The sequence below is a fragment of the Pinus tabuliformis genome, chromosome 1_2 (genome assembly GCF_031772625.1).
Source record: "Pinus tabuliformis cultivar Carrire ecotype Pingquan chromosome 1_2, CPIR1, whole genome shotgun sequence".
NCBI lineage: Eukaryota > Viridiplantae > Streptophyta > Pinopsida > Pinales > Pinaceae > Pinus > Pinus tabuliformis.
The window spans coordinates 869,515,023-869,530,501 of record NC_142298.1 but is presented as its reverse complement, the minus strand read 5'-3'; the positions used below and the strand labels follow the sequence as shown (position 1 = coordinate 869,530,501).

Here is a 15,479-nt window from a genome sequence, read left to right as displayed (position 1 = left end):
TCAGTCCAATTCAATTTTATAATGTGCTTACCAAACGTGGTATTTGTACACATTGATTCATGCTCATGTTGAGGCTGGTTTGATATAATTTGTTTAAGTCATATTGTTTGCTAAGACAAGATGAAAATAGGGTCTCCACCTAATACACTGCCCATATTAAGGTCTCTTCGTAACCTTTGACATCAATGGCAACATTTCAACATGTTGCACCTTTTACTTTAGTGATTTATCTTTCTTTCTTGCATAGTTTAGAAGACACAATCTGCTTTATGTTTTTCATATACCCTTAAAGATGTAGTAGTTTATAACTCATCGGGGTTGAAACATTCATGAGTTTCTTTGTTTAGATAGAGCATGAAATGTAGAGGAACTAAGTGATGGCTAACTAGAAGGATAAAGCTCATGTTAGGATTTTGTCTACATGCTTATTATGTCTTAGCCATCTTTTATATTTTTTATTTTATTTGTGGCTTCATATGCTTTTATCTTTCTTTTAGTTGCATCCTCTTAGGCAAAATTTCCCAACCCTCCCCCAAAGATGAGGATATAGGGTGCCAGTCCCAATGACTAATGAAAATAAACCCAATTAATGGGCGTGGATAAAGAGAAACATGAAAGGTGGCAATTTTTGATTACCTTAGGCATTCTATGTCAATCAATGCCTTCTATTAATGTCCCTCTTGAAGAAAGGACCTTTGGAGAAGTCACATTGGACTAGGGGTAAAGGGTACCTCCAAAGTGAAGCATGGGAACAAGGGTACAATCAAGAGTAGTCAATCATCCAACTTACCCTGTGATCCATATTGGTAATGCCCTAAACATTAAATGAAAGCACATGCTTATAGAAATGGTCAATCTATCTTTCAATAGATTACCCACCTTCCTTCAAGAAGCATGCCAAATGGGAGAGAGCATTGGCTATAGGATAGGTGGAGAGCTCTAATACAAAGCTATATATGGGTCATCATAGGGTTGCTATCTGGCAAATGGAGAGAAATTGTTTTTCCTAGGGGTTACAAGTTACCCACCTTTGGTCAACAACAAACTCCAATTTAAATAAACATTAATTTATCAATAAGCCTTGAAAGGACTAATTATCTTCAATTATAATGTTATGTGATCAATGAAGGATCTAATTACACTATAAGAAGCAATCCAATTCAGTGTTAATTATTGAAAATAGTGTTAGTTATCAAGTTATTCTAAAAAATGAACTAATCTTACTCAATAGAGCAATCCTTATTAATTAAATCAAATTCACACAACCACAAGGGAGTGCCCTTGTGGGTTTAATTGAGGCTTTGGCGGTCATTGATATCAAGTCTTAATTGATCAATTTAAGAAATAACATTAAATAAGTTGAAACAAGTTAAAATAGATCATATTTGACAATTTCAATCCTTAATCAATTCATTTCACTCATAAAAAAAGGAATTTAATCTATGAACTTTAATTTCATATTACAAAACTAAGGATTAATAGATTTTGTAGTGCCTTGATCTATTAATTTCAAAGTCATTTCTTCAATTAGATATTCATTAACTAAATCTAGCATTAATCGATTGTGGGTCATAATAAAACATGTTTAAGCCTTAATTAATTGAGTTCTTGCAAATTTGATCTTGGTTGATTAATTGGATTTGAGTAAACTAAATTTACATATAAAGTTGTGTTTACAAAATCAATACCAATTCCTTTTATGTTGCATTCAACACAAATTATTTCAACACTTAATATACAAGTTGTATACCAACTTGTCGGTAAATTTAGAACAAAAAAATATATGAACAATTGTACTTGCTTGTGTAGAAAATCAAATTTAAACATTATTTCGTGCACAATTTTGTTTACAAAACTACTATAATAAAGTAGTTACAAATCAACAACTAGCTTTGAGCTAGTTAATTGAGCTTGGAAAAAAAATTTGCCCTTGAACAATATCTGTCTACTTACAAATCAGATCTAAAATTATCAAATTTCAAGTACAAGCAGTCAAGCATTGGAAATTAGCAAAGGTGGTGATCAAACTCATAATTTTTCTCCATATAATCCATTTGTCTTCCCTAGTGAATCTTGAGATAATTGTAATCCAACCTTATAACTAGGTAGTTTACTTTGATGCTAAAACTTTAAAATGATTTTTTATTATCACTTGTTTCAAAGTAACTCAAATTATATGTGAATTAAGCCATTTAGTTGGTTGTTATCTTTCTTATTAGCATGAAAAACTCACTTGTCTACTCTTTGTAATTATTTTCTCTATTTTGAAAGCTAAATAATTTTATCTAGTAAGATGGTAATGCCTTAATATGAAAATGTTATATATATCAGCATTGAATGCTACATAAAAAAAGATTTTATATTATCACTTGTTTCAAAGTAACTCCATTATATGTGAATTAAGCCATTTAGTTGGTTGTTATCTTTTTTATTAGCATGGCAAACTCACTTGTCTACTCTTTGTAATTATTTTCTCTATTTTGAAAGTTAAATAATTTTATCTAGTAAGATGGTAATGCTTTAATATGAAAATGTTATATATCTTAGCATTGAATGCTACATAAATGGAACTCGTTTCTCAATTTCATGTTAGCATTATTAGTAATGGTTGGGAAGTTACAAAGTGAGGAAATAGATTTCCTACACAATAATTCTCAAGGCACAAGAGTGACAATGAATCTTATTTCCCAAATAAGTTTGTGTCAAAAAATGTGGGATGCTACATCTTTATATGATAATTAGATCTAACCAAACTAAGAAATTAATTATTAATTACACAACCACCTAATCACCAAATTAATAAGTCATTAAGCTTCCTTTCTAATCACCAATATACTCTATAACTACCCACTAAAAGTGAGTTGCAAGCGGCAATTGACTTTAGCTAAAGCAAACAAACCACAAAGTTAATATTAACCATAATTATATCAACAATATTGAAAATTGCAATATAAATTTAGCATATTCAATACATTAAACATCCAAAAAATTATTTATTACATATTTACTTCAAACAAATAAATGGAAATAATGTTACATATACTAAATGGTGAGGAACACCTTGATATACAAACCGAAATATACACCGAAACAAATGGAAAAAGCACCTTGATATACAAACTGAAATATACAGCGAAACAAATGGAAAAAACTTCAATAATGGATTGTTTTATAAAATTAATGGCCACCAGTTTTGTGCATCAAGGACAAAATACAGTGGCTAAACCTAAAATTAATGGCCACCAGTTTTTTGCATCAAGGACAAAATATAGTGGCTAAGCCTTTCTCAACTGTGACTTCAATAGTAGGCCCATAGGACATTAGGGTGGCATCATTTTGTCCCAATGTTCCTTCACCTCTGGCCAAAACTTCACCATCTACATCAATGATTCCTCCTTCCGGAGACTTTCCTGTACGTCTCCCTGGAGTTAAACGAAAAGCTTTGACCTACAAAGAAACAAATACAATCATGCATATATAAAATATTTGTTTCAAAGCGTATCAATGTGATTTTATAAAATACATATTTCAAAATGTATTGGTATGGAAAACCAAATAAAACATTAAATGTACACGAGTAAAATAAAAAAAACTAATATACAGATCTAACAAAATATAAATTTCAGAACCAAACATATTTAATAAAAAATAAAATACATATTAATAAAAATAATTTTAAACAAAAACTCAATATCACGATATAATCATATTCAAAATAATATTAAAAAAACACTCAATATAAAAATATTAAGATAATCCGTAATATCGCATAAAAACCTCTTTAAATTAAAAACTACCGACAATATGTAACCAAAAATATTCCGGATATAACAACCTTTAAACAAACTCATTCACAAAATGTTAAAGTCACAACAAATATATGAGATACGAAAAAATCAAAGATGATAAAATAGACAATAATATAATTCACAACCAGAATAATTAATGAATATTAATCACAATAAACGAGTAGTTGGACATAGAAATTTCTCTGGGATAAAATTATAAACATAAAATATTTTTAACCAATACATATACATTCAAGAATGTTAGGTTTATCTTTCGGCGAAACATGGTAGGGAACAAGAAGCCTAGTTATGAGAATTGTGAGACTGACTTTGTAAAAAGAAAGGCTGTTGTGAACTAACTAGTGATGTCAATCAATAGCCTTAAAAGGGAATATCTGGTGTTATGAATAAATCACTGATCTCACCATACTTTCACATAAAAGGGCGATGTCCTTATGTGATTGAATGCCGTTGACTGCAACAGGAAGGTAGGGGGTGCTTCGTCTGATGTCGAAATTTTGTTTGATGGCACTGAAAATCTTGATCCCTCCCACGCTACGAATTCTTCGAACCAAAAATCTTGGTTGCAAGCACACCGTACGATCATTTTGACACCTTGTCAAGTACATGTTGAGTATGTATGATAGATGAATGCTAATGACACCCCATGAACCAAAGAAGTCAGAGATGATTTAAAGGATGTAGAAATATTTGTAGCAAAAGGTGACGTTGCTCAAGCTATATCCTGATAATCCACGACTGGGAATTTGAACTTCGAGGAGATGATCTCATTTGCAGCCTAATTTCTCTTCTTGAAAAAATTTATAGTATGAAGGCCTTGCTGCCTAGCGTGGTGTCACCTATTGTGTAGGTTAATTGAAGAATGTCAAGCCCCAAATGGGCTAAGAAATCCAGAGGCCTATTCGTCAAGACAATGATAAGCAAGAAATCATCATCTGTTCATCTTTTCTGCAACCGATTCAATTATGATTCATCTAATAAATAGGACTGGCATGCACTGTTCAGATTTGAAAAAGAAGAAGAGAAGCAAGCTTTGCATTAGACCATCAAGAACACTGTCAAAAGGTATCAACAGATGAACTTGCCATTGAATAGTTTAGCATATGTAGTAAATCCTTAAGCTTACAATAAGGATCTGTAGTGAGCAAGAAAAGCTCCAAACAAGGACATGGAGATGGCTGGCCAATACGAGAAAGGTTTATCCAATCGCTAGTTGATGGCGAAACTACATAAGCTAATGGCGGAAATTATTTGTAGCAACTTCAGTCACTTACAAGCCCCTACATACTTTTTTCACAAGGTGTTGCCAGGAGCTAGACCACACATCAACAGGTTCAGTGCAAATACTTATTGTTGCCTTCTCCATGTTCCAATTTTTCCTTGCAAATAATAAAACTAAAGTTGGTGAAAATAAAATTCAGTGACTTGAAATAGATTCACTTCAATATATCCATCCTAGAGATTCTCAACTTATGTTGAGACCATGCTAGAACTAAATTTGTTCCTAGTAATGGTTTGGCTCCTTCTTTCGTTATAAGAATCTTCATAGTATTGACATCAAGGCCACCACATGAATGCAGATCTTGCGTTATCTATGATGGATATGAGATGTATGAGTGCCTGGTAGGAGCTTTAATCTTGATGGCTCAATAAATAATAGGTTTAAGTCCATCCTTATCTGGTCTATTTTGGTCTCAGCACACTTATGCTGAGTTTCTAATCACTAAATAGTCCCTTCAACTTCTAGAATATATCTGACAATATCCAAATGTTTCCATTCAGAGATTCAATCATATTGTGAGTCATAACCCATTTTTTACAAAGCAATATGCCATCCCTGTTGCCGGAAGTGGCTTGAAAACTTTTATAATGCTTTGATGACTGGATGGACTCCATAATCACTAATATCACTAATCATACTTCTATCTTCGTTGGTTGTCATAATATATCAAATAGCATTTGATATCCTCTCCATGTTTAGTATGCCTTTTGCACCATGAATATATGTTTTGCAAGCTTTGTCTAAAAGCACGAGTTGTGAACACTGTCGGAAGATTTCTCATCTGATAAACTGATAAGATCCCCTTTATGACATCCACATATCTACTATATCTGGTCCTATGTACCTTGAATTATCACTTGACACCATAAACTGTTTCCCGATATTAACCCCCAAACACTTTTAGCAGACAGTGTTTGCCAGCATATGAATTTTTTTAATACCATTCCTCCCATCTACTTGGGCCTTGCTAATTTTTACCATTTAACTAAAAGAATTATATTCTTATCACAACTCCCAAAACATAAGAACCTATAACTAATTCTCTTCAACTGCTCTATAAAACCTTTCGCAATAAAAGCTAATGTCATCCAATACATTGGAATGGCTTCTAGTATTGATTTTGTTAATATAAGCCTGCCCCACTGGAAAGCCATCAGTTGCACCAAACAATTTGCCTCCTTTCCACCTTTTCAATCAATCATTCCCAATCCCGCTTATCATAATTATTTGGCTTTAGATAAAATCCTAAATACTTCAATCCCCTTTGAAGCTCAATCTGTTCATAAAGAAATAACTCAGAAAAATATCTTACATCCTCATTATTGACTCCAAAGAAAGAAATGGTAGACTTGTTGGAAATACACAGTGACAATGAAAGGGGGCTGGATCAGTATCACACTGATTAAATTCTTTTCACTTTATTAAAATCTTAAGACTGAATTCACATAACATGATCAATCATCAACACAATGCATGTGCACAGAAATAAATGTGGAAATCCAAACTTGAAGAAAGAACACTTGAATGCTTTCCAAACAATCTTCAATTTATAACAACCATTTGTGAGGACACTAATCCTTTGTAAGCACCAACTTATAAAAATAGTAAGTTCCAACCTATCAAGAAGATGAGGACACCAATCCTTAGTAAGCATTGTTTTTGCACAAACTAGCAGGCCTAGAAAATAGGCTAAAGCTAGAGGGCACAACAACACAATGGGACTAAGGCCCACTGTGACCACAGCCTAAGTGTTGAGAAATCTAGGGCATCAATATTAGGTGATTTCTCTATTAATAATAACTGCTTGTGAATGCTTTTTACTTCAATAGATTATAATCTTCTCTTTACTAAGATAATTAGTGTTCTTCTTCATCAAACAACTACCAAAGCATAAACAATAAAGAGACAAGAGACACAGAATGTAAGTGATGAACCAAGGTCAAAGCTTCTCCAACATGAGAGAAAAACCCAAACGAATTCTTCTTCTTATAGAAACTTCAATTGACGAATATCAAAACCATGACCTAGACCCTTGACACAACAACCTCTCCAAGACCAAGTCACAAGGCTTCTTAGCTTGACCTTTCCTTCCTTGAGTCAACGATGGTCAAACAACTAGCTTTTCTTTCCTTCTTGGCTACTCATCAGATTTCGGGTTCTGCAATTCTCGGCCTCTTTCAGAAGCCCTAGTTGCAACACGTTGGAAGTGTCACCTCCTAGTTTGTGCCCCTTTTTCCTTGGCTTTAGATGTAGACTCCCTTATCTTCAACTCGACTTCCTTCTTGATTTATTTTCTTCCCTGATTCGGTTACCTGAGATGACTGCAATATTCTCGGCTTCTCCTACAGCAGATGATGCCTCTCCTCTTCGCAGGTGTGAGAAAAAATGGCCCTAAAACAGATCCCAAATTGACTCGGCTTCTAGTCCCTTCTTCTTCGCTTGGATGGAGGTTCTTCTTGTGAGATTCTCGCACTTCTTGCTTCAGACCTTGACTGAAATTGTGTCTTCCAAATGGAGGCCGAGCTACCTATTTATAGTGGTTTTCCCATGAGAAATAAATCGACTTGACTGAGTTATAGGCTGACATGTCCTTTCTAGAGTCCTCCTTAGGCCGACATGAAGGTGAGCCTGTGACAAGGCCTTGGAGGGTAATTTACATAATCAAGATAACCTTTTACAATGTGTAACATGTCTTCAATACATGAAAATGACTTCCCAGACTCTATGACTTGATGACCAACCCTAATGGGAGCCTTAACTAAAATAAAATTCCTTTCTCATGAAAGCCATGAAACAAGCATTACATAAATAATTTTATTTTTCTTCTTTGCATCAATTACATAAAATCACAGTTACACATGTTATTATGAAGACCGAACCTAGTTACACTTTTCAAGGGAGGCATTCATAATCCATACAAGGTACTTGGATATTCTCAATCTAAAGAATTCTCATGAGAAGAGTCAGATTGGTAACCCATCTGTATAGCATCATATCAACCAGCATTGTCACATAGCAAGGCCTTGACTAACAACTCTATCTTTCCAAAGATCATAGCACAATGATGGCGAGACCAATAATGTATAGACACCCTCATCATTGTCTCTCTCGAAACATACCCCACCCGGGTTCTCTCAGAGTATGTTCCACCAGGGTATTCTTATCTTGGATTCCCAATCCTCAAATAATATTGGTCCTTTATGACTACTCTTATCTTGGATACCCTAAATCATCCTCAAAGAGCATCAGATGTTAGATGTTTACCCAATTCTCCATTCTGTCTTCCCAAGTGAAGACAAGAATGATGTGTCTATCTCTCCCTCTTAGTTAGGGAGGATATATCTATTCCAATGAAGGAATGTACCTAAGCTCCTTCCTGGCTTAGAAATTTGCTTTCAAGTTTCTACAAAGTTAGAAACTTGTTTCTAGGCTCCCTCCTAATTAGGGACCTGCAACAGCGCTCTAGGTGGAGATGATGGGACAACTAGCTGCTTGAAGAACTCCTCCTCACGATGTCATGAACTTCTTTTCTTTTTTTAGAAGTCTTCATGTTTTGGGACTTCTTTGTAGGGCACAGACCATCCATCACTTTCATCCATGAGTCAGTCATGTCATTATTCATTTCATCGGAAAGTGATCCATCAGTTCCATATCTAGCCTTCCTTTATGTCATGCTGCCTTTTTCATGGCATGTTTCCTTAAGGATATTTCATCCTACTACATGGACATCAGTGGTGGAAGATATCCATAGCTCTTCCCTTGGAAACCCTGGATAAGCCCATCCAAATATCATTCAAAAATAAGGAATGAACATTAAATCAAAGTTATCTTCGTGGTGGTCTTTCATCATGACATCTTCTAGTTCACATCAACATCCTACATACACATTGACACATTTCCAAAATATATATACTGTCAAGGGTCTCTTTCTTTTTTAGACTTCATCAAAGTCTTCATATCTTTCATGGAGATATCCTAGTCAAATCTCTCAGTCCTTGGATGTTGATTACCTTTTCCATAGTTGCATATTTCATGATCTCTTCCTTTCTTTCTTCACACATTTCCTTCTAGGAACTTCCAGTCATAGTTCCCCAAATTTTGTCAACCACCTCATATTTTATATGAGGACATATTATGTTGATTTCATCTAGACAATGTGTAACCCATGCCTACCTGCATTCTTTTAAGGGAGGAGATCCTTTTTTTTGCATGCTCTCGAGATAGAGCATTTATCCATGTTACCTCCAACCATATGACACGACTCTACAATATCGAATACAAGCATACATACCTCATTTTCTTTTAGGTCATCTAGACTTCCTTCAGCGGTTTCCTTGATTGAAAGAACTTCAATCCCTTGATCTGCTTCACTTCTTTTGTCATCATACCATCATCCCATGAATTCTCACAGGACCGAATTCTTGATGAAACCCTTGCTTCCTTTTGATTGGTGAACCTTCCGATGAAGATTCCAATAGAAGATATTGAGTATTCTCATCTAGAAAATGTTCCCTTTTGATTGATGTATGATGAGCTTTGTGCTAGATGACTTTTTCCTCTTTTTCCCGTAAGTGTCATTTATGCTTCTAATGAGGTTACCAAGAGCTATATTCTTCCATAGGTGACTGTCATAGACTTCTATTTCAGCTATCTATGAACTCTTGCTTTTAATTCTTCTATGATGCCATGATGCATCCTATCATTTCCCTTACTGAATCATGATAGCTATATCTTACAACAGAAAAACTTGAAAACAGGGACTTGAAGAGAACTAGATGAGGAAGCCTATCTTCGGTGATATGGGCTTCTTCTCTACCTCTCTCGTTATTGTCCTTCTTGAGCTTAGGACAATCTCTTTTGCAATGCCCATATTCTTGAAATCCATAACATTGAATTTTAGCCATGTTCCTCTTCTTTTTCTGAGGACCAAATTTTCCAGACTTTCCTCTTCTCTTTGTCATAGCAGCATATGCTTGATTTTGGATCATTTGATCCCACATCAGTCTTTGCCTTTAGTCTGATTTCTTCAATTTTGCATAGAGACCATAGATCCTGGAATGGAATAGCTTCTTTCTTCCCATAAATACTTGAAGTAAAGTTGTCCCACTCCTTTGGTAATGCATTTAGTACTACAATTGTCATCTCCTTGTCAAACATTATTTCGCCTAGATCTTTAAGTTGATCCCTTATTTCAGATATCCTCATAAAGTATGAGGCTATTCCTTCTTCTTTTGATATCCTTAGCTTGTAAATTCTTGCCTTAAAGAGATAACTTCTCTCCCAACGCTTATAGAAAATAACTCTATCAATTTGCCATATATTCCTTTTGAGGTGTCGAGTTTATATACATATGGAATGAGGGGATCCTTGATGGATTCTATGAGAATCCTTTGAGCCCTCACTTCCCCTTTCATAAACTTTGCAAGTGCTTGAGCATCTTCTTTTGCTGGTTTGGTGATAGATCCTTTGACATGATCTATAACCTCATTTTCAATGAGATTCAAATTTGTCCTCTTCTTCCATGCAAGATAGTTTGAGGCCCCAACCAATTTGTTGCTTTCCTTGCAAAAAGACATCTTGACAGAGTCAAACATAAATGTACTTACTTGTGAAGATGCTTCTTCCACTTGTTGCCTCCTTGAATTTGATGATAATATAGATGATAGAGAACTTCTCCTTGATGAAGATAGATCTCTCCTTGATGAAGATAGATCTCTTCAAGAGTGATCCTTGACTCCACAAAGAATGAGATCACTTTAGATCCTTTGACAGTGATGTCTTATTGATAATGATTACTTGTTGATGATGTCTTGATGCTTCTTGGATGATATTATTTAATGGTAAGGTCCTTGATTTAACGAAGGGAAATTTCCTTAGAACTTTTGAAGATGATAACAACATCCTTGATCTTGCTTCTCTAGGATGAATAGTCTTCAAGAAACTTGATTTATAAGTCCCTTCAACTTGAGTAGGGTCTTTGTGGTCTTTTGAGGATCCCAAGACTTCTTCCGGTGTAAACTTTTCCTTGATCTAGGGTTTTGACACTTCTTGACTTAATTTTGATATCCTTCGAGATTTTATCCTTGATTGCTTGTGTGTCTCTTGATGAGATGCCCTTTCCCTGATTTTGTCACCTTAGCTCTAATACCATGTTGAGAAATCTAGGGCATCAAGATTAGGTGATTTCTCTATTAATGATAACTACTTGTGAAGGCTTTTTACTTCAATGGATTAGGATCTTCTCTTTAGTTAGATTATTATAGTGTTCTTCTTCATCAAAAAACTACCAAAGCATAAACAATAAAGAAACAAGAGACACAGAATGTAGGTGATGAGCCAAGGTCAAAACTTCTCCAACATGAGAGGAAAACCCAAACGAATTCTTCTTCTTATAGAAACTTCAATTGACGAATATCAAAACCATGACGTAGACCCTTGATACAACAACCTCTCTAAGACCAAGTCACAAGGCTTCTTAGCTTGACCTTTCCTTCCTTGAGTCAATGATGGTCAAACAACTGGCTTTTCTTTCCTTCTCGGCTACTCTTCAGATTTCGGTTTCCTGCAATTCTCAGCCTCTTTCAGAAACCCTAGTTGCAACACATGGGAAGTGTCACCTCCTAGTTTGTGCCCTTGTTTCCTTCGCTTTAGATGTAGACTCCCTTATCTTCAACTCGACTTCCTTCTTGACTTGTCTTCTTCCCTAATTCGGTTACCTTAGATGACTCCAATATTCTCGGCTTCTCCTACAACAGATGATGCCTCTACTCTTCGCATGTGTGACAGAAAATGGCCCTAAAACAAATCCAAAATTGACTAAGCTTCTAGTCCCTTCTTCTTCGCTTGGATGGAGGTTCTTCTTGTAAGATTCTCACACTTCTTCTTGCTTCAGACCTTGACTGAAATTGTGTCTTCCAAATGGAGGTCGGGCTGCCTAATTATAGTGGTTTTCCCATGAGAAATAAGTAGACTTGACTGAGTTATAGGTCGACATGTTCTTTTTAGAGTCCTCCTTAGGATTACTTGAAAGTGAGCTTGCGACAAAGTCTTGGAAGGTAATTTAGATAATCAAGATAACCTTTTACAATGTGTAACATGTCTTAAATACATGACAATGACTCCCTAGACTCTATGACTTGATAAACAATCCTAAGGGCTCACAATGGGAGCCTTAACTAAAACAAAATTCCTTTCTCATGAAACCCATGAGACAAGCATTACATAAATAATTTTATTTTTTTTCTTTGCATCAATTACATAAAATCACAATTACACATGTCATTATGAACATCGAACCTAGTTACACTTTTCAACACTAAGTCCCCTTCTCTTCACGGATTTCCACCAATGTGAGGTGTCATCACACAAAATGTCTCCCTATAGCAGGCTAAGGGGGGTAGACCCTATGGAAAAGTGGAATGAAGAAGAATTAGTTGGGAACCAACCAGTTAGGGAGACACAGTGAAACGACCAAGTACTTTATTAAGATTTAGTAAGACCTATAGGATTTGATTAAATTTTAAATGATTGATACTAGTGCCTTATGGAGTCAACGATCTTGCTAGGGAAATTAAGACCAAGTAATCGATTAGCAACTGCTGCTTAGATGAATGACTATCCTATATGAAATGCAGATCCTAAAGCTAATGTGAGATACAAAAACTTCGTTAATTTTAGTTAAATGCCTATTTGAATTTAAATCCTTCGATCCTTTCTGTGTTGAGCCTAATTTCGTAGTAGTTGGCAAAGAGAAGATAAGGTGAAACACACGAAGGTGTGATTAACGATACCTCACCTGAAAATCTAACATACCCGATGCCTCTGGCGCTGCAGAGCGCTGTGGCTCTGGCGACTACAAGGTCACCGTTTTAAGTACTATTAAAAGCAGGTTTCTCAAGCAAAGATGGATGGATACCTATCTCTCTATCGACCAAACTTATGCTTAGAAGTAAATTTTATTTATGCAAAACTAACTTATATGAAAATGCACCAGATGATGGGAAGAAGTTAGACCCGAGGATTAGAAACACTTGTGTCGCAAAAGCCCTTAATCACCAAAATAAAATGTTCGCTTTATTGGATGAAGACTTTAAAATAAACCAATGTTCCACCAAGGTTCCGAGACGAGGGGGCGAGGGAGCGAGGGGGCGTGGGAGCAACCTATGCAAAAGCTCCCTACCATTTTTTAGGAAACGTGGGGGAGCATCAAGGTCTTAAAAATTTATAAATATAAAATATAATTTATTAATTGAGTCCACTATGACAATTTGGTTTGCATTGTAAAGTTGCAAAGCATGATCATTGATATGAATATCATTTGACATTATCCAAATTTATAATATCATCTAAAATAATAAATTTAAAATTCTAATTCAGCTTGGTCAAATTCTAATTTAGATTTTGGTCAGACAGAGGGAGAGCTTCAGCTTGATAAGGTAGCCACTGAATTCTGTGAAAAGGTAAATGAATAGATCAGGAACACTGCATTGGCAGTAGAAGGGGCAACTACAATGGGTTGTCCAGCTGTATTGGATCCAACAGCGAGAAAGTTTGTTATATTATATATAATATAGATAGTACACCATATGCTGAAAGAAGAGTTTTAGTTCCAAGAGAGATGAGAAGATCACATGAAAGAGTTTCTGACAGTTTACTATCAAATGACATTGACTACAGGATGACCATCTGCGAACCAACTTGGGTGACCAACGATGGCATGGATAATTTGTCTACCTTATTAGTTCAAACTTCAAACTAGTAGTGTATTTCAGGGGTGAAAATAATTTTCAGACCTGAGAATTCAAGCTGAGCCACTCTGCTCTGTGTAAATTTTGTAACTGTATAAATTCATATATAACGACAGTTCCTTAGATTTCTTGTTGCCCATAGTATTTTGTCATGCTTGCAGTAAATGCATGTTAGTCTATAGTCCACCCAATTATTTCCCGCATGACATAGGTGCTGCTTCCATAGTTTGTATGTCAAATGTCATGCAAATTAAAAACACAAACTGAATGTCTCATATTCTTTGCCTGTCACTCCAGTTATCTCCCCACTGTAATCGAGCCATCACTTGAGAAAAAAGGAGAAGTTTTAAAAGGGAAAATTCATGTACGTGCTATATGGTCCAGCAAATTTCCATGATACTGACCCTCTAAAATAACGCTTGTTGAAACCAAAAGACAGCACAAGACGTTATCCCCATACAGAACGTGAGTAGCTTTGTACCACTTTAGGTCTATTAAATCATAAACTATAAGCAAGGCCATTTTTTTGGGAGCGTGGGGAAACGTTTCCCTGGCACGTCCCCCCGAGTTTCCTCCATTTTGGGAGTGTGGGGAAACGTCCCCTACTCGTCCCCAAGTCCCCGGAGCGCGGGGGAGCGAGGAAACTAGACCCTTAGGGGGGGGGGGGCGAGTCCCCGTGGAACACTGAAATAAACCCTTGAAAAAATTACAATTAAACCACAAGTTTATTTCAAATCTTTTCTGATAAACAATGTAAACTTTGAAACAGGAACTGATACTATTACCCGTTTTGTAAAAATTGCAAAAAAATGACCTGTTTTTGAAAAGGGGTGATGCAGAACACATGTTTTTTTAGAGCATAGTTTTTGGCACTTTAATTTTTTTTTATGTACATTGTGTTTTAGAATGGTAGTGATTTTCATGCTGATTTAAAAAAGTGGTAATTCTGCATCATACCCTTTTTCTAAAAGACCTATTTTTTGACTTTAAATTTTCTAATGTATGAAATGTAAATAATTATTTTGTAAATTTAATAATTTTTGAAGTGGTCGTTTTCTTTATATTTTCCTGTTTTTATTTTAATTTTAATTTTTTTGTAGTGAGGTTTTTATTGTTTTGCATTTTTAAATTAGAAGGTCGATATTTTGAATTTTCAATATTCTACATATTTATACATCCTTAATTAATTTTTCAAACCACATGAAATAATTGTTTCTAAAAAACAATATTTTTTAACAATGGACATAGAAATAATCATTTTTAACATAAATATAACCAAAAAACTACACGTTTTGATAATTTTTTTGCTAGAATTGACATGTCAAAATCACAATTTTTATACGAAAATTTTAACTAAAAATGGTTAAATAATAGTTTTTTTTATGAATTTCATGTCAAAAAAATAATAATAATCATTTTTTCAAAAAATAATGATTAACTTAAAAATTAATGCGAAAATCACATATTACAAATATTGAACACATAACAGTATCAGTGCCCGTAATCGGAATCGAATAACCACCCCCTGACTACCCATGGGGGTGGGTATCCGATTCTTGGAATCGGATACAGCCCGGCCACCCCCACGGGCGGCCGAGCAGTGGCCATCTGATTCTGAGAATCGGATAGCCACCGCCTGGC

At 35.1% G+C, this 15,479-nt stretch overlaps 1 protein-coding gene across 2 annotated transcripts in view; it reads right to left on the bottom strand.

Annotated features, from left to right (window-relative positions):
* Positions 1-3,018: 3,018 nt before the first annotated feature.
* Positions 3,019-15,479, bottom strand: part of LOC149208703 (sphingosine kinase 2-like) — a 181,794-nt gene continuing 169,333 nt past the window's right edge. For both annotated transcript variants that reach the window (XM_089396156.1, XM_089396155.1), the window contains one exon: positions 3,019-3,447. In XM_089396156.1, coding sequence (XP_089252282.1) covers positions 3,256-3,447 — 192 coding nt within the window. In that variant the 3' untranslated portion in view covers positions 3,019-3,255. The remainder of the gene's footprint in view (positions 3,448-15,479) is intronic.